At 42.0% G+C, this 26,465-nt stretch overlaps 1 protein-coding gene across 1 annotated transcript in view; it reads left to right on the top strand.

Moving 5' to 3' along the window:
• Positions 1–26,465, top strand: part of neo1a (neogenin 1a) — a 222,519-nt gene that overhangs the window by 174,057 nt on the left and 21,997 nt on the right. Inside the window, exons 8-17 of the mRNA XM_047363495.1 lie at positions 107–341; positions 5,293–5,447; positions 7,398–7,546; positions 9,469–9,607; positions 11,128–11,177; positions 14,024–14,168; positions 17,154–17,264; positions 17,387–17,581; positions 22,059–22,154; positions 26,100–26,332. Of these exons, the coding sequence (XP_047219451.1) occupies positions 107–341; positions 5,293–5,447; positions 7,398–7,546; positions 9,469–9,607; positions 11,128–11,177; positions 14,024–14,168; positions 17,154–17,264; positions 17,387–17,581; positions 22,059–22,154; positions 26,100–26,332 (1,508 nt within the window). The remainder of the gene's footprint in view (positions 1–106; positions 342–5,292; positions 5,448–7,397; positions 7,547–9,468; positions 9,608–11,127; positions 11,178–14,023; positions 14,169–17,153; positions 17,265–17,386; positions 17,582–22,058; positions 22,155–26,099; positions 26,333–26,465) is intronic.

Genomic DNA, 26,465 nt, shown 5'->3' with positions numbered 1-26,465 from the left:
CACTGTCATTTTCCATTCCAACTCCTCTCCTCCTTCAACCTGTCCATTTGGATGCAATATTTCTGTCCATCTTCCCTCTCACCTCCTCTCCCTCCTAACCCTGAAGACGTAGCCCTGCCCGCCTTCCCTCCCCCCTCACTGACTCCTAACACTACTGACCATGTAACAGCAGGCTTTGGAGGCATAGCCGCTCCGGCGGGGCCCACCCCTTCTGCGCCACGAGACGTCGTGGCGTCCCTGGTCTCCACCCGCTTCATCAAGCTGACCTGGCGCCAGCCAGCCGAGCCGCACGGAGACGACTTGACCTACTCGGTTTTCTACAACCAGGACGGCACCAGCAGGTACAACAATGATTAATGCTATGCTGCCAGAAACACAGTTATACTCATGCTTGGGAAGTGTTTTGGAAAGAGAAAGGAGTATAGTACAGGTGCCTCTCAATAAGGTGAAATATCACCAGAAAGCAAATTCATTTCAGTACTTCAATTCAAAAAGTGAAGCTCCTATAGATTTATTACTCAGATTTGTATATTGCAAGTGCTCATTTTGGTAATCCTGGTGATTCTGGTTTACAGGTAATGAAAATTCAAAATTAAGTGTCTCAGAATATCCAAATATTACATGGGATCAATAAAAAAGGGACATCTAATATAGAAATGTTGGCCTAATGCAAAGCATGTCCATGTATTGTAAAAAAAAAAAAAAAAATCACTTATATACAAATATACACTTTGGGCAAGCACCTTTAGTATGATTTACTGCATGCATGTGGCGTGGCATGAAGGTGATCAGCCCGTGGTTCTCTTCATTGTTGGGTCTGATATCTATTGTCTTCTTCATAAAACGCCATGGATTCTCTACGAGTTTTACTTTTGGCTGTGTAGGCAGGTACCAAGTCCTGGTGGAAAATTTTATTTGTCATTTCCATAAAGCCTATCAGCAGAAGCAAACATGAAGTATTGTGGTGTTTCCTGTGCTGATCATGGGCTTGATGGCACACAGTGAAGCAAATCCAGCAGATGAAATGGGTCTCCAAATCCTACACAACTGTCTAACGGCACCTCAGGCAATTTGGATTCTGTCCCTCTCCACTCTTCCTCAAAGTCTCTGAGATTAAGCCTCAGTACTTATCCTTTTGTTTATGGACCTTCCTCGACCACACCTTTTCTTTCCACACAGTGTTCCTTTAATATGCTTTGAGACAGCACTCTGTGAACAACCAGCTTCTGTAACAGTGACCTTTTGTGGAGAGTGTCAATGACTTTGTCCTGGATAACTGTAAAGTTATGTTAATGTGTTGGTTATAACATGGTTAGAAAATAAAACTTTTTTTTGTAAAAGTCCTTTTATTAGTGCTCTTATGTATTATTCCAATTTTCTTACTATCTAGGTTTTCATTAGCTGTAAGCCATAATCATCAGAATTAACAGAAATAACTGCTTGAAATATATCACATTGTGTGCAATTATATAGGGGTTGGACTATGAAAACTGAAAACACCTGGTTTTAGACCACAATAATTTATTAGTATGGTGTATGTCCTCCTTTTGCGGCCAATACAGCATCAATTCGTCTTGGGAATGACATATACAAGTCCTGCACAGTGGTCAGAGGGATTTTAAGCCATTCTTCTTGCTGGATAGTGGCCAGGTCACTACGTGATACTGGTGGAGGAAAACGTTTCCTGACTCGCTCCTCCAAAACACCCCAAAGTGGCTCAATAATATTTAGATCTGGTGACTGTGCAGGCTATGGGAGATGTTCAACTTCACTTTCATGTTCATCAAACCAATCTTTCACCAGTCTTGCTTTGTGTATTGGTGCATTGTCATCCTGATACACGGCACCGCCTTCAGGATACAATGTTTGAACCATTGGATGCACATGGTCCTCAAGAATGGTTCGGTACTCCTTGGCAGTGACGCGCCCATCTAGCACAAGTATTGGACCAAGGGAATGCCATGATATGGCAGCCCAAACCATCACTGATCCACCCCCATGCTTCACTCTGGGCATGCAACAGTGTGGGTGGTACGCTTCTTTGGGGCTTCTCCACACCGTAACTCTCCCGGATGTGGGGAAAACAGTAAAGGTGGACTACTGAACAATACATGTTTCACATTGTCCACAGCCCAAGATTTGCACTCCTTGCACCATTGAAACCGACGTTTGGCATTGGCTTGGTCTTGGTCACAGATGCGCCAGCAAGACGTGCACCAACAATTTGTCCTCTTTTGAACTCTGGTATGTCACCCATAATGTTGTGTGCATTTCAATATTTTGAGCAAAACTGTGCTCTTACCCTGCTAATTGAACCTTCATACTCTGCTCTTACTGGTTCAATGTGCAATCAATGAAGACTGGCTACCAGGCTGGTCCAATTTAACCATGAAACCTCCCACACTAAAATGACAGGTGTTTCAGTTTCATTGTCCAACCCCTGTGTATATATACAGTACAGACCAAAGGTTTGGAAACACCTTCTCATTCAAAGAGTTGTCTTTATTTTCATGACTATGAATATTGTAGCTTCACACTGAAGGCATCAAAACTATGAATTAACACATGTGGAATTATATACTGAACAAAAAAGTGTGAAACAACTGAAAATATGTCTTATATTCCAGGTTCTTCAAAGTAGCCACCTTTTGCTTTGATTACTGCTCTGCGCACTCTTGGCATTCTGTTGATGAGTTTCAAGAGGTAGTCACCTGAAATGGTTTTCCAACAGTCTTGAAGGAGTTCCCAGAGATGCTCATCACTTGTGGGCCCTTTTGCCTTCACTCTGTGGTCCAGCTCACCCCAAACCATCTCGATTGGGTTCAGGTCCGGTGACTGTGGAGGCCAGGTCATCTGTCGCAGCACCCCATCACTCTCCTTCTTGGTCAAATAGCCCTTACACAGCCTGGAGGTGTGTTTGGGGACATTGTCCTGTTGAAAAATAAATGACGGTCCAACTAAACGCAAACCGGATGGAATAGCATGCCGCTGCAAGATGCTGTGGTAGCCATGCTGGTTCAGTATGCCTTCAATTTTGAATAAATCCCCAACAGTGTCACCAGCAAAGCACCCCCACACCATCACACCTCCTCCTCCATGCTTCACGGTGGGAACCAGGCATGTAGAGTCCATCCGTTCACCTCTTCTGCACCGCACAAAGACACGGTGGTTGGAACCAAAGATCTCAAACTTGGACTCAGACCAAAGCACAGATTTCCACTGGTCTAATGTCCATTACTTGTGTTCTTTAGCCCAAACAAGTCTCTTCTGCTTGTTGCCTGTCCTCAGCAGTGGTTTCCTAGCAGCTATTTTACCATGAAGGCCTGATTCACACAGTCTCCTCTTAACAGTTGTTCTAGAGATGTGTCTGCTGCTAGAACTCTGTGTGGCATTGACCTGTTCTCTAATCTGAGCTGCTGTTAACCTGCGATTTCTGAGGCTGGTGACTCGGATGAACTTATCGTCCGCAGCAGAGGTGACTCTTGGTCTTCCTTTCATGGGGCGGTCCTCATGTGAGCCAATTTCTTTGTAGCGCTTGATAGTTTTTGCGACTGCACTTGGGGACACTTTCAAAGTTTTCTCCGTTGTTCAGACTGACTGATCTTCATTTCTTAAAGTAATGATGGCCACTTGTTTTTCTTTACTTAGCTGCTTTGTTCTTGCCACAATACAAATTCTAACAGTCTATTCAGTAGGACTATCAGCTGTGTACTGTATCCACCTCCTGCACAACACAACTGATGGTCCCAACCCCATTTATAAGCCTTGAAAACCCACTTATTAAACCTGACAGGGCACACCTGTGAAGTGAAAACCATTTCAGGTGACTACCTCTTGAAGCTCATCAACAGAATGCAAAGAGTGTGTGGAGCAGTAATCAAAGCAAAAGGTGGCTACTTTGAAGAACCTAGAATATAAGACATATTTTCAGTTGTTTCACACTTTTTTGTTCAGTATATAATTCCACATGTGTTAATTCATAGTTTTGATGCCTTCAGTGTGAAGCTACAATATTTGTAGTCATGAAAATAAAGAAAACTCTTTGAATGAGAAGGTGTGTCCAAACGTTTGGTCTGTACTGTATATAATATTCAATATATTATTAAAGTTTCACTTTTTGTATTGAATTACTGAAATAAATAAATTTACGATAATATTGTAACTGAAATGCACCTGGTTTGAAATCATTTTTAAGCAGCTAAAGTTAAGGTAGAATAAGTATTCCTCACCTTTCTTAGGATCACTGATACGCCACAAAGTGAGATCTTGCATGGAGCCCCAGTCCGAGGGAGACTGACTGTCATGTTCAGCTTCTTCCATTTTCTAATAATTGCTCCAACAGTTGATCTGTTTTCTCCAAGCTGCTTGGTAATTGCTCCGTAGCCTTTTCCAGCCTTGTGGAGGTCTACAATTTTGTCTTTGGACAGCTCTTTGGTCTTGACCATGTTAGTAGTTACAGTCTTACTGATTGTGTGGGGTGGACAGGTGTCTTTATGCAGCTAATGACCTCAAACAGGTGCTTCTAATTTAGAATAATAAGTGGAGTAGAGGTGGACTTTTTAGAGGCAGACTAACAGGTCTTTGAGGGCCAAAATCTTTGCTGATTGGCAGGTGTTCAAATACTTATTTGCAGCAGTAACACACAAATAAATTATAAAAAAATCATACATTGTGATATCTGGATTTTATTTTATTTGATTTAGATTATGTCTCTCACTGTGGACATGCACCTAAGATGAAAATTTCAGACCCCCTCCATGATTTCTAAGTGGGAGAACTTGCAAAGTCACAGGGTGTTCAAATACTTATTTTCCTCACTGTAACTATTTGCTTGTAGCCAATTTCATGATTTATAAAGATCAATACGCGTTCAGTTTGTTTAAATGTCTTGTTCTCTTGCTTTTCCTATTTTGAAGTGGCAAAAAGATACAGTTGTCTGTGACGCCCTTGTATGTAAACCCCAGGGAAACTGAAAACTGTAAAAAAAATAATTATTCCTTGACATAGAATTTTCTTCCCACTGATCAAATTTAATCAAGTTAAGGATTGGATATTTCTAAATGGTTCACTTTGAGATTATTTGACACCTACTTTTTACACACACCTTTAAGAGGTTAATATGGATCACAATCATTCCACCTTGGAATTAGAGGTTTTAACTCATTTACATTATTGTTACAAATGATATCATTAATAAAAGTTAATTAAAATTGAGTATAAAACCTAAATTCCATAAATGTTTATTGTAAATTATATTGAAATCACTGGACTTTTTTTCCCCTTCCGCCTCAGGGAGCGTGTGGTGAACACAAGCCGACCGGGAGAGATGCAAGTCACCATCCAGAATCTCATGCCAGACACCAAGTATCGCTTCAGAGTCGTGGCTCACAACAGCAACGGGCAAGGCGAGAGCTCTGCAGCGCTCAAAGTGGCCACCCAAGCAGAAGGTAACTCACAAATACACACACACTGTACCGTTCATTCATATGTGCTCAGTAAACAGAGTGTGTAAACATGAAGGCAAACTGCTGGGAGTTTCTTGGAAACATGCTCACCCTAACACTCTGAGGTAAACAGGATGCCCTCAAAAATGTGCAAATAAACCTGGGGACAAACAAATATTCGCTCACATACAGCATATGGTGGCTTCTGACAGATACCCCAATACCCTCCACCTTCAACCCCCCCAAACACACAAACAAACACACACACGCACACTGGAGGCACACACTGTAAGGGGCTCTGTGCTGAGGAAGACCACCCAACAGAAAACTTCCATTTTAACCAGTTGTTGCTTACTCCTATTTAGCATTTGCCAGATCTGGATGAGTATAGAAAAAGTATGAAAAACTATAAGGATATTCAAGCTTTTTTCTAATTGTTTTTTGTGTGAAAGTCTCTTGGTGGCTCCTGGAGTTTCAGCCATATTTCAGAGCTCTGTAGAGGGGATTCCCCAGCATACCCTCAGACTGTGGACATGCCTCTCCTCCTGTCTGAGCTCCAGCTCTGTCTCTGTCGTTTTGTAGGTCAGCTTCTGTTTTCCTACCTGTCCCTCTTGGTTTGCAGCCAGATGGGTCCACACACACAAACACAAAAACATACACACAACACCTTAATGCCTTTGCCAGCAGGAGTGGAGCCACCCACAGGGACAGCAGTGTGGGCGGGCTGCACCTTGGTGGTGTATCTTTAGTTTGAGGACATGCTATGAATTGGAGCTTAAACTGTTGACCTGCATCTGAGTGTCTGGTATGTGCACACAGCTCTGCCCTATATTTTTTCCCCATAGGGGCCGAACTAATACGCTTGTACACCGAAACACACAAACACACCTCCAGCACTCGTGCTCACTGACAAATGGGGGGGGGGGTCTTTCTTCTGTCAGCAGCACCTGCAGCTAAAGGTTACACGTTCTATACAGAACAGAGATACTGTATCTCTGCCTGGAGGCAAACACTTCAGCATCATTGTTTCATTTTTTATCTAAAGTGTCACAGCAGAGAAGTAACAACCAGTTTACTGTTTGTATACTTGCACTCAACATGGACTTTTTAATTATTAGTTTTGGATATTTTCTTGTTGATTCCGTCTTTGAGCTAGTCCAGTAAAATAAAGGATGCTGGTGTTTTGTCATATTTGGTCTTTGAAGCCTGGAAAACAAAACCCCAAATCATTTGAGGCATCAAAGGTTTTTAGCCCCTCACAGGATCCTTGACTTGTTCCACAGTGTGTCAAGATACAACCACAAACATCAGCATAGTTTATCGGGATATTATTTGATAACCAATAGAAAGTAGCACATAATGGGAAGTGAAAGGAAAGGATACATGGTTTTCCTTTTTTTTATAAAAGTGGCATGAATTTATGTTCAGGAGTCAGCTGATGTGGTTTGGATTCCCTGGATGGCTCTCATTGGAGGTGTCCAGGAGTATCTCATTTGACCAAAATCAGAACTCACTAATGTGAGAATATTTCCCTTCTGCCCTTGGGATCTTGTCTGTGGAGATACAGTGTCACTGTGGAGAGGAATGTCTCAGTTTTCTTCATGAACCTTTTCTTGTAAACTTTGGTGGAATGTGAAGAAATATCTGACTGGTTTTAAACTTAGGCTTCTTGAACAAATTTGGTCAAGTTTTAGCCCTGAAGACTAATGATAGTGTGGAAGTTGATGACCCAAACCCAACCCAAAGATTACTCAGAGGGGATACATAGAACTTGAAAAATGTACTTGGTGGTTGAGAGGTCTGAACTCAGTCTAACAATATGGCTTAAAGGCAGCTGAGAACATGTTTTCTTTCAAAGTGGTCTTTCTTTCTTTGGATATGTAATGGGAATTGTAAACATAAAGATTATGTCTGCCTAAGTTTTGCCTCTCTTGTTTTGTTTTTTTCCACCAGTACAAGTGCCGGGTCCAGCTCCCAACCTGCAGACGGTGTCCAACACTCCGACCTCTGTCTCCCTCAGCTGGGATAAACCCCTAACAGGCAATGGAGAGATCCTCTCCTACAAGCTGTACTACACAGACAGAAGTGTTGGTACCGAAGAGGTAGGACATTCTCTCAGCAGCACATTGCAGACAGTACAGGTCTGGATTTCTCTTTCCAGAAGGGCTCCTTATCTTCAGAGCAAAAAAGGCTGCTGTTGATCATTTTCACTTGGCCTAATCTGACTGCTATTACACATCACATCCATTCAAACAGCTGAAAACGTCAAATCTTGAATATATTGGACAGAGTGTTGTCTGTAGAGTGATTGATCTTTTTCAAAGCCAGATAAATTTGTATAAAATACCCCCAAAAAAACCTATCAAAAAGTAGTTTGCCCCTAACCTAGGGGTTAAAGCCTCCAATGGCAACAACTGCAATCAAATTTTTGTGATTACCGGCAGTGTTTTACATCTCTGTGGAGACATTTTGGCCCACACTTCTTTACAAAGTTGTTTTAATCCAGCCACACTGGAGAGTTGTTGACCATCTCAATCCAAAAAACAAAAATTCCTACCTCTCTTCCAGGGTTGTTTTCATGGTAGAGTTCTACGTGCTCTTGTCTGATTTGGTCCTGGTTTCTGCTGTGGAAACGCAGGGGGAACGGAAGAGTACCCCAAAAAGCTACCCTGGTTCCTGAAAAGGTTCCTCTGGTGGAAATGCATCTATAGTTTCAGTAAAGTTGCAGAAGATGAAACATTTATTTACCTGTTTATTTGCATTGAGAGGACAAACTTGTATCTCAGAACATTTTTCTGATAAGGAGCAAGGAAGTTTTTACTAAATTCATATCATCAGGTTGTATTGAAGAATACATGAACCCCTGTATTTAAAACTCATAAAACATGTTAGATTAAAGGGATTTTCTTTGTTTATCGGATGCATTGTTAGCTACTCATACATTTACATTAATTGTTTGCAGTTACATGGAAAAAATTACCTGAAAATGAATTGAACAACTGTCAATGCTGGAGTCCAGGAATAAATGGGATTCAAAAAAGGTGTTAGATATCTGCATGCTGTACCTTAATGTAGCCAGTAATTGACTTCCATTGAAGAGTTTTCTGATAGCGTAAGTACTTCCGCAACATTTAGTAGGTCTCCTTTTAGTTCATTGTAGGATCTACTACAACATCCATGTAAGTGTGCATTTCACAAAAAGAAAGCTGATGGAATTCCTCCGTGTTCTTGCAGGAGTAAGTCTGTCGTAAGGGTGTAACATAGCTGCTCACATACTGAATCAGCCCCAGCAGCAGCGTGGTGCAAGCCAGTGATGCATTTAAAAGCCTTTAATATGATAATGGACCAAACGTCAGCCGGTGCACTGAGTAATGATGCCTTGGTTCCCTGGAGAAGAGAGCTGGAGGTGAGGTGGAAGAGGCAGGAGGTGAAAGGAAAGAAGTGAATGAAACAGAGATGAAGTTAGAAAGACACAGGGCTGAAAGGACGTAAAATATTAAAGGGCAAATGGAAGTTGGAGATCACCTCTATAGGTCGATGCGGTCGCAGGTGAACATCTGACCTGAGGTTAGAGTTTGTGATTGGAGCTCTCTGGAAGACGGATCTCTCTGCTTTTTATTTTTTAAATGTCACAATTAAAGAGCTGGATGTAAACGGCCAGGAGTAATTGGGAACGCGGCAGCGTAACCAATTTGTTTAGCAGGATTGTACTAATCACAGAAGAGAGAGTTTGTGTCTCAGCAGAGGACGACATTTTTACACCAAGTTAAAAACAGAAATTAGTGAGATGAGCCGACAGAAACAGGCATCTGTAGCAGCTGGAACTGTCTTGTATACAGAATGTTTGTGTTGGATTTACATTCAGGAAGCTGTCAGGAGTTTTTATGTTTTATGTGTAGGGATTCTTTTTACGGATGAATCAATCACTTTCACTGCATGCTTGATCGATTTTGCTTCACTTCTGTAGCTTATATCTGGCCTGTTTTACTCACCTCGTACAATGACCCAACACATGATGTTTCAGGATGTCGACATAGATGGTCAGTCGTACACCATGGCGGGACTGAAGAAGAACACAGAGTACAGCTTCCGTGTGGTGGCCAACAACAAGCACGGCCCAGGGGTCTCCACGGAGGACGTCATTGTTCGGACACTTTCTGACGGTTAGTTGATTGCTTAAACATAAATCTGGCACAAGTACATTTCCATGTCATCATCTAATGTTTGTCAGCTAATGTTAGTGGATTGGGTTTTCACTTTAACTAGTTAACCTGTGGTGAGTGATAGATGGTAAATGGACTGCTCTCTCACATCATGACCATTTAAAGCACTTTAAGCCACCCATTAGCAGACCTATTCTTACCACCTTTCCTGTCCTGTGCAGTCTCCTTCCTTCAACATATGCAAACTCATACGCCAATCAAAGGATTGTTCAACCAATTAATGGGTTAGGGCTTGAGTTCACAATGTTTGTTAAACACCTCACATGCATACACAGAGACCACCAGCAAAACAACATTCCAAACTTAATGTAGATGGAATTGACATTAGTTTCTGGGAGACAGAAACACACTATGATTTTCACATTATTTATCACACAAAGATCAAACTTAAATGCAGAAGCTATGTGCTTAAAATGCATCATCAGCAAGTTTTAACACCCTTGTAAATGAAGGTGTTTGGAGAGTTTGCTGGTCTGTAGTAGTTTGTCAGAAGAGAGAAAACAGCAGTGACTTTAGAGAAGCAGCTGCTGCCGACCGTCTCTCTAGGACCGGTTAATAAGGCAGTTTCTGAAAAATCTGAGATTGCATCTAGGGTTGCATCAATACAAGATATCTTAGACTTCTTACAGAGCATTTTTCTTTTGACAGATGAGACCATAGAAGAGATCTTTGACCACTATGGACATCACCGTGTTTGGAGAAAACCAAACACAGCATATCAGCACCAAAGCCTCATACCAGCTGTCGAGCACGGTGTTGACGGGGTGATGATTTGGGCTTATGTTGCGACCACTGATTCTGAGTGCCTTTCAGACATTGAGTCAAACATAAGCTGCTCTGTGCATCAAGGCATTCTAGAGTCACGCGTGAACCCATCTCTGACAGCTGAATTCAGGCCCAAACTGGAAATCAAAGTGTTGTGTTAGCCTAGTCAAAGTCTAAACCTCAGCCTGATAAGCGAGCTGTGAGTTTAATTTCTGCAGACTTTAATGAATTGAAACATTGTTGTAAAGGAGAGTGAGACAAAACCCCTGCATAGTGATATTAGAGCCTGATGAGATCATACAGAAAAGAACTACTGAGACTAATTGCTGCCAAATTTTGCAATGGAGGCTACTGGATCACAAGGTGACTTCAAAGTGTGGTTTTGTGCATCTTGCATTAGATGTGAATACATTTAAAACGTTTCATCAAGTTCTGATACACAAATCCCTCAAATTAAAAGAGATCACTCTCTTTTTATTGGGATTTATCTGCTATTATTATAAATAAATACAGGAAGTTGACAAATAAAAGTGACCCGGGGTCCAGAGAAACAAATTTATTGTTTCGTCCACCGAACACTCTAAAACGTATTCTTTTGCAAGCCAACTTTGCTCAGTAATATTGCCTGGTATTTGTATGTAATACTTGTGTGTTCTTTCATATTTGAAACTTTTTGTAATCTTTTTTTCTTTCAGTTCCAAGCGCCCCTCCTCAAAATCTCACCTTGGAGGTCCAGAACTCAAAGGTAAGACATAATTTCTCTGAGGAAGAGGAGAACATGACAGGTTAAATAATCTGCAACTCACCCCTTTTTGCTTCGGTTTCTGCTGTACAGCAGGTAAAGTTTTAGCATTTGTTGCACTCGCACACATTTCAAACTCTACAGTGGAAACAAGCAACCATAAATGCATACAAGTCGAATTCAGACTGTTGTTTGTGTAGCATACGTCTCACCCAGATCCTCCCTGAATGACTTGTGCGCAGCAAACGGACACAAACACGTAGGTAGATTTTTAGCCTGCGGGCCGCAGCGCCCTTTTACGCTGTGTGATTAGCTGCATCAGAGGCTTGCAGCCTCAGCCCAGTAAGATGGTGCGCGAACCCTCATTGATCTTTTCGTCGACAGATTTCCCTGTCAGAAGGTTTTATTCTGTATCACTCTGGCTACACAGAACCTGGCTTAAAGGCCTACAACTCAAATATATTGATGCAAGAGCAGCTAAAGTGATGCTTTGGCAGCAATTATCTGAGAAAACCTACACTTTTCCCCCCTAATGAGCCACATTTAACTTAAATGTCTGATTACTAGCCCTGTTAACAGATTTATTTCTTTGTTTCTGATTTAGTGTACGGGTTTCTCGCACTCTTTTTGAGTCTAGTTGTTGTATTACACTGAAAGATACTGCAGTTTGTGCATGAATCTCTTCATTGGACGCGGCTTGCAGAGGTGGCTGCTGGCTTTTGCGCACGGAGGCTGTTATTAGAACGGGAAGCACCCCTCGACCTCCCGCCGTTTTAGCCATTTGATCTTCAAACAGAGAGCTGAGGGCCTATTTATTGTACATCTCCACAAGGGTGATGGATTAAATTTTTACAAAAGATGTTTCCCACTTCTGGCATGTGAGTCTAAAAAGAGAGTTGCAAAAAAGAAAGAAAAAAGATGGGCAAATCCTCAGGGTGCGTGGATTGACTTCTGAAGCTACAGCCAGCACTCTTAGCCATTCGCTGGTCGATTCAAAGCCCGAATGAGGGGATGGGGGGCACTGACAAACAATCCTATCACAGCCTCCCGGCTTGAGTGCAAACTGACCACCCCTGCTGAGCCATGCTCGGCTGAGTTTTTTTGGTAAGAAAACACCCTTTTACTAATTTTAAGTGTGAAAAGAGGATGCATTCAAGGGAAATGTTTTGTGAATGGACAATTAAGACCCAGAAAAGGCCAATTTAAAACAAGCTTTATTATTTTCCTTTGTAGCAACTGCAGTTATTTGTTGCCATTAGGAAAATAATGCTAGGACGATTTAAAAGAGAAATATGCAGTTAGCTATGCAGCAACAATAGAAAGAGGAAAACATATGACTGTCGTCCAACTCCTTCACATGTTGTCACATTATGGCCACAAGCTTAATTGTTGTTGATTTGGCATTTTATGTGATGTTCTAACAAAAAGTGTTGCATAATTATAAAATGGAAGGAAAATTACACCAGGTTTGAATGTTTTTAAAAAAAATAAAAGTCTGGTGTGCCTTGCATTTAACTCAGCCCCTTAATCAATACTTTTTAGATCCACATTTCACTGCAGTAACAGCTGCAAGTCTTTTAGCGTACGTCTCTATCAGCTTTGCACATTCAGACACTGAACTAGTCGCCTAGTCTTTTTTGCAAAATAGCTCAAGGACGGCCGGATTGGGAACTTCAGTTTTTTAAATCTGGCCACAGATTCTCGATTGTGTTTAGGGCTTGGACTGAACTGCTTGAACACATGAATATGCTTTAATCTATCTGCTCCATTGTAGGTCTGGTGCATATCCAGCCTAGGGTTAGGGTTTTGCAGCCTCTAACAGGGTTTCCACCATGATTGTGCTATATTTAGCTCTATCTTCCCAACACGTTGTTGGTTTCCCTGTCCATGCTAAAAAAGAAGCATCTCCACAGCATAAAGCTTCAGAACATGTTCAGGTTGCTGTGGAGTGTTACTGAGACTAAATTACAAAAGGATGTACTCTTTTTCACTAATTAAATGACTTATTTGGAATTATATCAGAGTAAAGGGCGTTGAATATATAACCACGTGCCATGTTCCTCACAATGACCTCAAAAATTAATGCTAAATGCATACATTGAAGTTTACTGTAGAGTTCTAAGGCAGAAGCTCTCCTCTTTCACCTGTAGTCAGTTCCCAAAGTCAGTTAAATGTGATCTGGGAGAAGATGAAAGAAAGGCAACACACATCCCAGTTTAGTGGCCCACAGTGTAATAAGAAAAATGGAAATATTTGAACACACTTAACCCAATTTTAATTTGTTCAATTCCCTCATCTCAGCAAGGGAGGAGCTTGCGCTTGTATTCAGGCTCTTTGTGCATCAGTGTGACAGTGAGAAAGCGTTAATTAACAGCAATCCCATGCTGAGCTACCCCCCCTCCATCTATCTCTTTAAACACACGCTGAAAATCAGATCCCTCCATCCAGCAACAGCGCAGCCTGCCAACAAAAGGCCCAAATTCATCTTCGACTCGGTAGCTGTGCAGCCTCAAACCCGGCACATACCTCGCTCATCAGGACTGCTGCCTCTATTATTCATGTTAATTTTGCTCGTAGTGTTTCAGTTGACACTCGTGCTCAACGGGGTGTTTGTTTGTGTGAGGCCCGGCTGTTTTCACCCCCGTCAGGAGGAAGGGAGGTGCAGAGGAGATAGTGGAGAGAACCTGGGGAGCTGCATTAATACAAAGGCACCCCCTCCTCCTAGCATTCGTGTGAACATCTGCCACTTCCTGCTAAAATATGAGGTCACCTTATAAGCTGCGGGATTCAAATGTGCTAAATAAGACATTTTGCTTTCATTTGATTTATTTCCTGCTCTTATTTTTCAGAGTATCATGGTTCGGTGGCAGCCGCCTCCGCTGAGTGGCCAGAATGGGGAAATCACCAGCTACAAGATACGTTACCGGAAAGTTTCCCGGAGGAGTGAATCAGCTGTGACCACTGCAGGGACTGAGCTTTTCAAGCTAATTGATGGTAATGTTTTGGTCACCTTTGAGTCCTAGATGTTACAGCAGTACAGTTAGGTTAGAGAGAATAACTGGATTGTCAGAGGTCAGGTGCTGCACCCTCTACAGATACTGACACCCCTGAGTAAAAAGTGTAAAAAGCCTTAAAATAAGCGTTTCTTTAATTAAATTAAATTAATTCAGTGTTAGGAAATACGTTTTTGGTAGACCTGCTGTCAACACTTTGCATAACCCTAATTTGATAAGAATAGGATGTTATCAAAGTTCATGTATGTATGTATGTATATACATACATATATATATATATACACACCCAGGGAGGGAGCTAGTAATAGATTACTTATTAAACGTTTGTGGACTCTCTTTTCAACTTGCAAAGAAATTGAAGAAAGATTCAGTCAGTCAGTCAGTCATTTTCTACCGCTTATTCCATAGTGGGTCGCGGGGGAGCTGATGCCTATCTCCAGCAGTCTATGGGCGAGAGGCGGGGTACACCCTGGACAGAAAGAAAGATTCAAATACTATCTATTTTATATTAAGTGTTAGGCTGCCAATAACTATGGCTAAACACATTTATAGCAAATTTTCTTTTTCACACTGGATAAACATACTCACATCAAAAGAGGGACGTTTTCTTCAATTTTCACGCCTACCCTTTAACAGCATGCTCTCACGTCGGTGCTTCATGGTACGCTTCTATATTCATACTTGGCTTTCTCATTGAGCAAACTGGGACGATGAGGCACTGGGAACCCAGTGAGCTGTGTATAATCCACCTCTTAGCTCATACTAGAAAGTACTTTTAAAGCGTTGGAGGCTGATTGTAAAGAAAAATTAAGCAGCATCATACTGAGGGAGAGAAGTTATTTCAATTAAGATCTTTAAAGTATTTAAACCTAATGAGACCCAAAGTAAAGTTACAAAGATGTGCAAAATCTGAGGATGTTGTTTTTCTTTCTTGTGTCTTTCTAACACAAAAAGCTGCTGACTGTGTCCTGGTTTGAATTCACACTTGTCTTTAAAGCTGAGAACAGTGTAAAAGTAATGAGGGATGGTTGCCCTTGACTTGAAAGTGTTGACAGCAGTTTGTCAGTTTCAGGAACAAATATTGTTATGATTATTTAATCCAGGTGGATTATACGTGTTTCTTACCAGAGAGTATTTTGTTCCATCTGGTGCATTGGATTGCTTTATTATTAAATCTTTCATGCTATCAAACTCTAGTTTCTCTCGGATGAATGCATCCATCTGCTGCGTCTGATGTGCTGCAAAATTTAAAGTCCAAACTCATGATGAACCTGCGCTGATGCACGTAGTCAGCCGGGTTGTATGGCTGAGTTTCATCTAAAGTTACAAGCCTTGCTATGTAAAGATCACATGCCGCTACCAGCCCCATTCTGCACGGTATCACCAAAAAGAAGCGCACAGCAATGGTGATTAATATTAGATGTTGTCTCAGCAACTTTCAAGTGGCCCGGCCCCACGCTGCGCGCCGCATCAAAGAGAATTTACACTTAAAAGATGATTTTGGAGATCATTCCAGGGGGTGAAACAGAGGGGTGTTTGTTGGTTTAGAAGCTTTAAGAAAGATATGTTGTAGCCTCGGAGGCATAGATGGTAAGGCAGGCTTTAGAAGACGGCCTCGAGGGAGGGGGAGAGTGAGTAGAGAAGCAAATACAGAGAGACATTACTAGAGGATTAGAGTGCAGTGTGCAAATAGCGCAATATGATGACAATGACAAATTTTATTGCAAATTAATACAGAAACACCTCATTTGTCAGAAGCGCCCCCCCAAAGGAATCATACATTAATACAGAAACCAGCACCCAGCAGGGCTGCAGCCCCCACAGTGGGAGATTTGCCTATAAAACATGAGCCAGTGTAAGGTACAGTATTTTTATGCTCTCTGGCAGACTTAACATTTATCTCATGGTTTTATTGGTTAAGCTTTTTAAGTGGTGCACATTTTTTAAAACCCCTAAAACTTTAATTAAAGTTGAAAATTCACATCCTGATGATTTAATAAATTAACATATTGTAAAAAATGGTCCTTGCACCTGAGCCCATCTAACTTTATCTGTCCTGAGGTAAGCTGAGAGATGTTCTCTGCTGAATGTTAAGTTACATTTTTGTCATTTTCAAGAATATTTTTTGTCCAATGCAGGGATTCCCAATCTGGGAAGCCCTCCTGATTGTGGGGGTGGGAGCTTGTTGCTATAGAGCTCTGGGGTTACCAGGCTGCCTCTGCCTTACCTTTTGCTGCACACAGACGTTCAGCGGGCTGAAAGAAGATTTCTACATTTTCTGACACTTGCAGAAATTACCTATTGAGCTGTTAGGAAGTGTTTCCTAAATACGTTTATGAAAGTAACACTCTTTTGCTTTGTTTTGTTTTGATTACTTTGGTTTTCATTTTTGTTTTAAATGTATGAAAATCTCAATGTGGAACTGAGAACATTCACAGCATCTGTTTCCTAGTTGATTCAGTGAGAAAACATTTCAGGAGGGTTATATGGATTATTATTACTATTGATTGAACATCTGTACACAGATCTCCAAATGACCCCAAAATTGACTGAGGTGCTGTTGAACCAATGTTCAGTAAATAACAGAATATAATCAGGATTGTGAAGGAGAGGAATTCAAATGAAAAAGCTGTGCCACTTTAGGTTCACTCCGGAAATCAGGCTATTTACACAGCCTTGAAACGTTTAGAAAAACATGGATTTAATCATTCTTCATGATGAGTATTAAAAAAAATATATGTACAAATGTTTCACTTGTCATAAAATAAAGCCCAGAAAAGAAAGTTAAGCTCAAATGTATTCATACCCCTGGTTCTGTCTTTGAATTTTAACAAAAAATAAATGAATTAAACACAAATTAATGAAGCCCAACTCAAATGTCCAGAATGTTCTAAAACCTTCTAGACGAATCCATAAAAACAGAACTCTGTGAATCCTAATCTGTGAATCTGGGTTGCCTGTTTAGGTTTGGAGCCTGGAACAGAGTACTCCTTTCGAGTGTCAGCTGTGACAGTAAACGGGACTGGACCGGCCACCGAGTGGTACCCAACAGAGACGTTTGAGAGCGACCTGGATGGTAAGAAGTCTTGCATTTGTCGTTTCAAACAGTCTGAACCAGAACCAGTCTGTCTGCTGCTGTGAATCTCCTGAGTAGCTTCAGATCTGCACTAAACCTTTTCCTGCATTTACTCCCAACAGAATCTCGCGTACCGGACCAACCCAGCTCGCTGCATGTCCGCTCGCTGGTCAATAGCATCGTGGTGAGCTGGACGCCGCCAGAGAACCAGGACATCGTGGTGCGTGGCTACACCATCAGCTACGGCATCGGAAGTCCCCATGCTCAGACCATCAAAGTGGACTACAAGCAGCGCTACTACACTATTGAGAACCTCAGTAAGAACAGTTTACATTTATGGTGCATGTTTATCGTCCTGCAGCCGTCAGTTTAAGCTTAGATCGCTGCTATTTTGTTGCTACCAAGATTTTAATTATGTATCTGTTTGAGATAATCGTAATGTGGTTTGAGGATCTATCATATAGCACTACTCAGTAATATGACCTGTAGGACTCCTGTCTTTGCACTGAATATGAATACTTTCCCTGAAAAGGTAAACGTGTCAGGTCTGGTTTAATTTACATTTAATTTACTAACGAGCGAAGATGTAGACTCCCAAATGCAGTGAAACAGTTCAATGCTACCACATTGTGGATACTGAGAGAGTTATTCACCTGCTGCTGAGCCACTAATTACCGTATTTTCCGCACTATAAGGCGCACCGGATTATAAGGCGCACCTTCAATGAATGGCCTATTTTAGAACTTTTTTCATATATAGGGCGCACCGGATTATAAGGCGCATAGAATAGAAGCTACTGCAGTCAAACGTTTGACTGGGGTTGCGTTATGCATCCACTAGATGGAGCTGTGCTAAAGAGAATGTCAACAAAACAGTCAGTCAAACTTTATTAATACACTACAAACCAGCGTTCTGATAACTCCATTCACTCTCATGGTAAGGTCTCCTCTACATAGAATTCTATTGAATAGAGCCAACCGCACGTTAGGAATGCATTGGAGTCTATGAAGTTGAAGTTGAAATCAAACGTTAGTTAAAACGTGAAAGGGAACTTTTCCCTGATTCAGTAAACACGTAAAAGAAACAGTTTGATGCACTAAATCAAACGTTAGTACTGTTAACCTTTCCTGTTTCTGTCCCCTGACCGTAGTCTGATGACACAGGGGAGACGCTTTCTCCAGGGCCGAAGTTACTAGTTTCCTCGGGGTTAACTCCCTCACTCATACGTTGCTGAGTTGAGCATGAAGAAACAGCATCAAAACACTGAGTTGTTGACGAGATTCGGGGTTCTTTTTAATGACTTTGCAGCACGTAAAAACACAGGGCTTACAGACTCATACACCGCTGCTCCGGTCGCCGTCTCTACCCACCCCACACACACAATAATACCGACGTCACTCCTTCACTCTTGATTCTCAGCTACGGCAGCACACAGCGCCACCTCTGTCCGGAGGAGTAATGTCAACATCTTCCATACACACACACGAAACATACACCCCACACACTGAGCTTCTAATCACATATAGTTCAGGCAATTCCTGCAACAGTACATTCAAACGTTATACACACACAAGTGGTGTTGGACTAGGAGTAAGCACAGTACAGGTGTTTACCGCTATTACTTCGGCGACGCCCCTGACTACGGTAGCCGTAATGCTGCAAGCGGTGCGGCTTTGTAGTTTACCAGTCGTACTGAAACATTTTGACAGAGCGCCGTGTACAACCAGTATGGATCAACCAATTAACCAATTGATCCATATATAAGGCGCTCCGGATTACAAGGCGCACTGTCATTTTTTGAGAAAATTAATGGTTTTTAAGTGCGCCTTATAGTGCGGAAAATACGGTACTCTGATTAGACTAACAGGGACACACTCGTTTAAGGTCAGAATATTCAGATAAAACAAACAATTTAGTTTTTTTTGTTGTTCCCAGAAATCAAAAATAAAAAAAACAAGAGGCTTTACAGGTGCATCTCCATTAAACAAAATATCATAAAAAAGTTTATTGTAGTTAGTCCAAAAATGAATCTCATGTATCATATTGACTCATTAAACACAGACAGTTATATTTCAAATGTTTATTTCTGTAACTTTCGATGATTGTGATTTCCAGCCCAGTAAAAAGTCTGTTCTTGTGCTGTGCAGTATATTCGCTCAGTACTTGGTCAGGGCCCCAGGTCGATTTTATTAGTGGCTTTCGTCTGGGTCTTGACAATACTCTATAGGTTCTCTGTGAGGTTTAGGTCAGGGGAGACTGCTGGCCAATCAAACACAGCGATACCATGGTGATTAAGCCAGGTGTTGGCGGTGTTCGCAGGTACCAGGATATGGTTGATAATGAAATCAGCATCTCCATAAAGCTTGTCAGCAGAGGGAAGCACGATGCTTTTAAACTCCCTGGTAGACGGCTGTGCTGACTTTGAACTTGATAAAACACAGGCGGCCCACACCATCAGATTAATGGCTTTCCAGATCACCACTGACTGTGGAAACTTTACACTGGACGCCAAAAAACGTTTCTTTGAGTCTTTACGCTGTATTTCCAAATTAAATGCTACACTTATTTTTAATTTGAGAAGAAACATTTGACCACTGAGCAACAGCCCAGTTCATCTTCTCCCTATCCCAGGTTAGACACTTCTGACCTTGTCTCTGGTTTATTAGTGGCTGAAACACAAGGAATTAGTTTTAAGCCTTAATTATCAAAATTAACTAAAACACTTGAAATATATCACTCTTTGTATAATGAGTCAATATCATATAAGTTTCAAATTCTACTAGTAATCTTGCAATGATTGTATGTCAACATTTACTTTTGTTTAAGCTCCTCTAGATGAATACAGGTCCTTCTCAAAATATTAGCATATTGTGATAAAGTTCATTATTTTCCATAATGTCATGATGAAAATTTTACATTCATATATTTTAGATTCATTGCACACTAACTGAAATATTTCAGGTCTTTTATTGTCTGAATATGGATGATTTTGGCATACAGCTCATGAAAACCCAAAATTCCTATCTCACAAAATTAGCATATCATTAAAAGGGTCTCTAAACGAGCTATGAACCTAATCATATGAATCAACGAGTTAACTCTAAACACCTGCAAAAGATTCCTGAGGCCTTTAAAACTCCCAGCCTGGTTCATCACTCAAAACCCCAATCATGGGTAAGACTGCCGACCTGACTGCTGTCCAGAAGGCCACTATTGACACCCTCAAGCAAGAGGGTAAGACACAGAAAGAAATTTCTGAACAAATAGGCTGTTCCCAGAGTGCTGTATCAAGGCACCTCAGTGGGAAGTCTGTGGGAAGGAAAAAGTGTGGCAGAAAACGCTGCACAACGAGAAGAGGTGACCGGACCCTGAGGAAGATTGTGGAGAAGGGCCGATTCCAGACCTTGGGGGACCTGCGGAAGCAGTGGACTGAGTCTGGAGTAGAAACATCCAGAGCCACCGTGCACAGGCGTGTGCAGGAAATGGGCTACAGGTGCCGCATTCCCCAGGTCAAGCCACTTTTGAACCAGAAACAGCAGCAGAAGCGCCTGACCGGGGCTACAGAGAAGCAGCACTGGACTGTTGCTCAGTGGTCCAAAGTACTTTTTTCGGATGAAAGCTAATTCTGCATGTCAATCGGAAATCAAGGTGCCAGAGTCTGGAGGAAGACTGGGGAGAAGGAAATGCCAAAATGCCAGAAGTCCAGTGTCAAGTACCCACAGTCAGTGATGGTCTGGGGTGCCGTGTCAGCTGCTGGTGTTGGTCCACTGTGTTTTATCAAGGGCAGGGTCAATGCAGCTAGCTATCAGGAGATTTTGGAGCACTTCATGCTTCCATCTGCTGAAAAGCTTTATGGAGATGAAGATTTCATTTTTCAGCACGACCTGGCACCTGCTCACAGTGCCAAAACCACTGGTAAATGGTTTACTGACCATGGTATCACTGTGCTCAATTGGCCTGCCAACTCTCCTGACCTGAACCCAATAGAGAATCTGTGGGATATTGTGAAGAGAACGTTGAGAGACTCAACACCCAACACTCTGGATGAGCTAAAGGCCGCTATCGAAGCATCCTGGGCCTCCATAAGACCTCAGCAGTACCACAGGCTGATTGCCTCCATGCCACGCCGCATTGAAGCAGTCATTTCTGCAAAAGGATTCCCGACCAAGTATTGAGTGCATAACTGTACATGATTATTTGAAGGTTGACGTTTTTTGTATTAAAAACACTTTTCTTTTATTGGTCGGATAAAATATGCTAATTTTGTGAGATAGGAATTTTGGGTTTTCATGAGCTGTATGCCAAAATCATCCGTATTAAGACAATAAAAGACCTGAAATATTTCAGTTAGTGTGCAATGAATCTAAAATATATGAATGTTAAATTTTCTTCATGACATTATGGAAAATAATGAACTTTATCACAATATGCTAATATTTTGAGAAGGACCTGTACATTTTAATGAAGTTTTAAAAGCAGAAATGGAGAGCTGGGCCTTGCTGCATCTATTATGTTGGTCTTAGGTTTTATTAATGAGATAATTGATCACCATGCTATGCTGCAGAACAATCAGGAGCGGGTCCTGAAGTGAGTGAAAAAGTAGAAAGGAAGTTTTGCAAATCTCCCAGCATGCATAATTAAAGCTTTCATCACAATCACTAGGAGTAGAGCTAATGTGTTCAAATATTCCTTGTGCTAATATTGCAACTTGGAGTGAAGAGTCTCTGGAGTTTGGCTTGATTAATCTGGCTGCATTGGTTTGTCTCTCTAACTGACCTGTCTCTCATCCCACAGACTCCGGCTCCCATTATGTGATCACGCTGAAGGCCTTCAACAACGTGGGGGAGGGGATTCCCGTGTATGAGAGTGCAGCCACCAGAGTGCAGTCAGGTATGAACATGCACATATCTGCAGCTTTGCACACATACTCTCCGGTCTTGACAGGGAATGAAAAGAAAAACAGTGGAGAGAAAGAATTTAACAGTTGCGTTCGAAGCTAAAAGCAAATCGGCTTCCTCCTGATCACGGTGCTTATACTCCTCTGGATTCAGCTGACATTTCTCGTTGCCCTCTCTCTAACCTGACATCATTATCAGACACAGTGTGTCTCGACTCTAAATTACTAAGCAGAAAATGGGTCATCAGCCTGTCTAGCTGCTTTAATGAACTCTCTTCATAGTGGCTGTAAGTATACCCAAGTCTCTTTTTAATCAAATGATCAGGGCCTGAAATGTTGCACCTAGATGAGCAGACCTGATTATTAGGATAGGGAGCAGGAGCTTTTGGAAAACACATTTGACTTTGCAAATGCAGGCAGACATGTTATAGAAAAGTATACTCTACAGAGAAAGACAGGAGCTTTATTGGACTAAAGACAGCTTTATAAAGTTGGTGTATTGGAGAAGGTCTTTCATGCACTGCATAGCGAACGTTTTGCTCCCCTAGGAAGAAAGTAGTCCCATTTAATGTGTCTACATACCATGTAGGCAGCACAGCAAATGTGGTCTGGTCAGATGAGACCAAAATAAAACATCTTTGGCCCACATGTGGTGGACAAATCACACTTCACATCCCCCTGAACTCACCATTACCGCAGTAAACATGGTGGTGGCAGCGTCATGCTGTGGGGTAACATTTCTACAGCAAGACCAGGGATGCTGTTTGGAGTTGATTAAAAGATGGACATAGCTAAATGTGGGAGATTCCTAGAAGAAAAAATACCTGTTAGAGGCTCGAAAGACTTGCGATAGCCAGAGCTGCAGTGGAATGGTACAGAATCAGAACCAAAGACATTCACATGTGATAATCGAGCTAACTAAGAAGCTATATGTTTTAATACCATAGATTTTTTTAATTAGCAGATTTTAAATAGCAAATGTTAAAGGTTGTGACAATTTCGCCTGAAGCATCTATTGAGAGTTTGGACTTTCAGGTGTCTCAGTGCAACACAATAAAACCGCTTTGTTGGCCACATAATACAGACCATCTTGTGCAAGGTAACACACCTTATCAAGCCTCACATCTCAACCCTCTTAATAAGTAGAGGCAAAGCTTGAGTCCCAGCCCACAGTGTCTGATGAAGCGTTTTAGAGTGTAAGACGCTGCCAGTTAGACTACATGTTGGTTGAGTTCATACAGTTTGTGTGACAGTGCAAGAAGACGCGCAGCGCGTGCTTCCCGGAGTGTCCCAGAATGTGGTCCTCACCCGCCTCCCCACTAAGCTTTGATCGCTGCAGTTTGTCTCTGCTGCAGCGATATTCCTCTGTGGAACACAAGAGGGGCGGGGTGCCTGGTGACATGAGTCACATCAACATGCTTAGGAGAGGGGGTTGGGGCGTGCGAGCTTTAGTTTGCGCACACACTCGCACACTGTTATAGTGTACATGTGTCTCTAAAAAGCTCCCTCTCATCCAAACTCCCTCTCTGCACTCTCTGCACTCACTCAGACCCCCTGTTGTGGCTTTGGCAACCCCTTCGTCAGATCCAAATGTTTCCTCTGAAAGCAGAACCAAAGCCTACCGTCTTCTGCCGAATCCTCCGGGGCGCGTTCCCTTCCTGCCAGTTTGTTCAAGTCGGAATTTAAAAGACGGGCTGACCTACATAGTACTTTACTTCGGAAAAAGTAAAGAAAAACTTGGTGAACTTGGGCTGAAAAGGAGCTGTGCTCCATGTTGTACAACAGTGATGTCTTAACTTAAATGTAGGAAGTGAGGGAGATATTTCACCCACGTGTAACGTTAGGTTTTATTTCCACCAGGTCTGTCTGTTCTGCCGCTTCTTCTCCCTGTAAATACTGCAAAGCAGGGTCTTCAAAGCTGGGAAATGAAATGCTGCCTTCGTGCCATTCCAAAACCTCAGGGCCCGTCTACAACTACATTCATGCTTGGATTTTTAAAATGCTTGCACATACACTATTCCATCTTGGGAATATAATGAGGGGCATCTCACAAGAGTTGTCAAATGAAGTGAAACGGAGAGTGGAGCACCACCAAGTGATCGAGGAGCAGTGTCATTACGGGTGACCAGGCAAAGCTTTTTCTTCAGTCACAACCAAACCAAGTACAGAAACTGGAGCAGTGAAACCAGAAGCCCATCTTGATGCATTTATCCTGCAGAAACTGTTAGTGATCCGTGTTCCCCCCCAGACCTGTATTCTCTGTGCTGTTTGAAAACCGGTGTTAGCCAAGAAAAACCCAATCAGTCCATCTTTAATGTTTTCAATATATTGTGCAGAAATATCTGGTACTTGCATTTATTGTGCCCACAGTTTGTTGTAGAAAACATGTCTTACCTGCAGATAGAACATCGGCGATAAAACGGAGCACTTTTAAACCAATCTGGACAAGTTTCTTTCTTGCACCAAATAATCGGCCATATAAGTCGATTGAAAAATGAGTTATTGTTATCAGATTGTAGACCAATCAATGCCTAAACTGTAGACGGGTCTCGCAGAGTGCTTTACTTTGTGTCATTTACAAGATACATTATGTTGGCCTTCATTCTTCTTAAGATCACATCGTCACACGCAAGAAAGCATCCACTGTTCTAAGGTTGCCTGAATAGGACAACAAATGAAAGTGGTCACAAGCCTTTACCAAATGTAATACTCTGATTAATGTTCTTTATGTTCTTCATCGAACATATGCATGATACTTCAGAAAAGGACCCAAATATAACAAATAAAGGTGTGTGGTTTAAAAAGTAAGTCGGAAAGAGCCCTTTAAAGTCTTGGCACAATGGTGGATGAGCCATGCTGATTAATGAGTTGAGCTGCGATTCATACATATTAAATCAGGCAAGTCAATTTCTTATGAATGAGGGCTGATACGACTCTGAGCTGAGCCAGGGAAGGCTTCCACAATCTTCCTGATTTGCTCTACATGTTATGCTTGTGCGTTTTCCTTCTGATTGTTAAAGCGTTAATAGACAAAGTTGGACATTTCTTTGCCACCCCCTTTCTAATCTGCATATCAGATGAAATTATATACAGTTGTCAGGTTGTGGGTTTTCGAGTGCAGTTTAAAGACTGAAGGCTACAGTTTTGCATAATGACAGGGGAATATCAGAAAAGGTCTTCCAGCCATCCTTAAGCAGAGTGTTTCATTTTTTGTTTTTTGAGCTGCAGGAGCTGCATGATGCATAAATCCCCAGTCAAAGTCACCACTTGTTCACGACCCTCCTCTCCTCACCGTCGTCGGACTTAAAGCCTCGGTTTTCCCGTTGCGGTTTTGAAGGACATAACGTGGCAGAAACATCCTAAACTCTTTGTGTCCTCTTGCTCGTCCTCTTTACATGAAAATTGCTGTTTTGTGACGGTGGATGATGTCAACATGTGTTAGAAATGCGTCTATTCGAGCAGACTGGGTCAATGCATTCTTATGTACATGAGCAGTTGCATGTAGGATCTGCTTTCACTCTGGTTTCCCTTTTACAACTATCTTGTCATGAGTAGATAATATCTTCTTCTCTTCCCATAGTGCTGCAGTCACTTTAGCATCACATACTGTTGAGTAGATGTTACACAGCAGCCAATTCTGTAGACTTGCTTGTTGTAGAGGTCAGTGTCTGTTTTTTCTAATAGTGTCTTCTCTCTTTCTCTTTCACCTTCTCAATCCCACCCTTGTTGCACATGTACAACCCGATACCTCCTCCCCTCCTCCCCACCAACCTTCATTTTTAATGCATTAACCTTTTTTTTCCTCCCCACCATCGCTCCTGTTTTGACTCCACTGTCTCATCCTCCACACCATGCTTCCTGTTGTGTTTTTTTTTGTTGTTGTCATTTTTATTAATTTGTGTGTGCAATGCATGCGGGCTTTACTGCCTGACACGCAGACCCCATAGACCCCGATGTTGACTTGTACGAACTGTTCCATGCCCCATTCACCCCAGCGCCAGACCCCAGCCCCATGATGCCTCCCGTGGGCGTGCAGGCCTCCGTGCTGGGCCACGACGCCATCAAGGTGACGTGGGCCGACAACTCGCTACCTAAGAACCAGAAGATCACTGATAATCGCCACTACACCGTGCGATGGAAGACCAACATCCCTGCCAACACTAAAGTGAAGGTAAGACCCTTTGGCCTCTTGAAATCGAAGAATTCATTTAGGAAAATGAAGCCCTCCTTTTATGTTTATTCTCACGTTTTAGTTCTGCACATTAAAGTGTAATCCACTCTTAAACAACTGAAATTGTTTTAGT

Source organism: Girardinichthys multiradiatus, chromosome 4, assembly GCF_021462225.1.
Source record: "Girardinichthys multiradiatus isolate DD_20200921_A chromosome 4, DD_fGirMul_XY1, whole genome shotgun sequence".
In the NCBI taxonomy this organism is placed as follows: Eukaryota; Metazoa; Chordata; class Actinopteri; order Cyprinodontiformes; family Goodeidae; genus Girardinichthys; species Girardinichthys multiradiatus.
The sequence above is the reverse complement of the archived record's forward strand: the minus strand, read 5'-3'. Positions and strand labels throughout refer to the sequence as shown.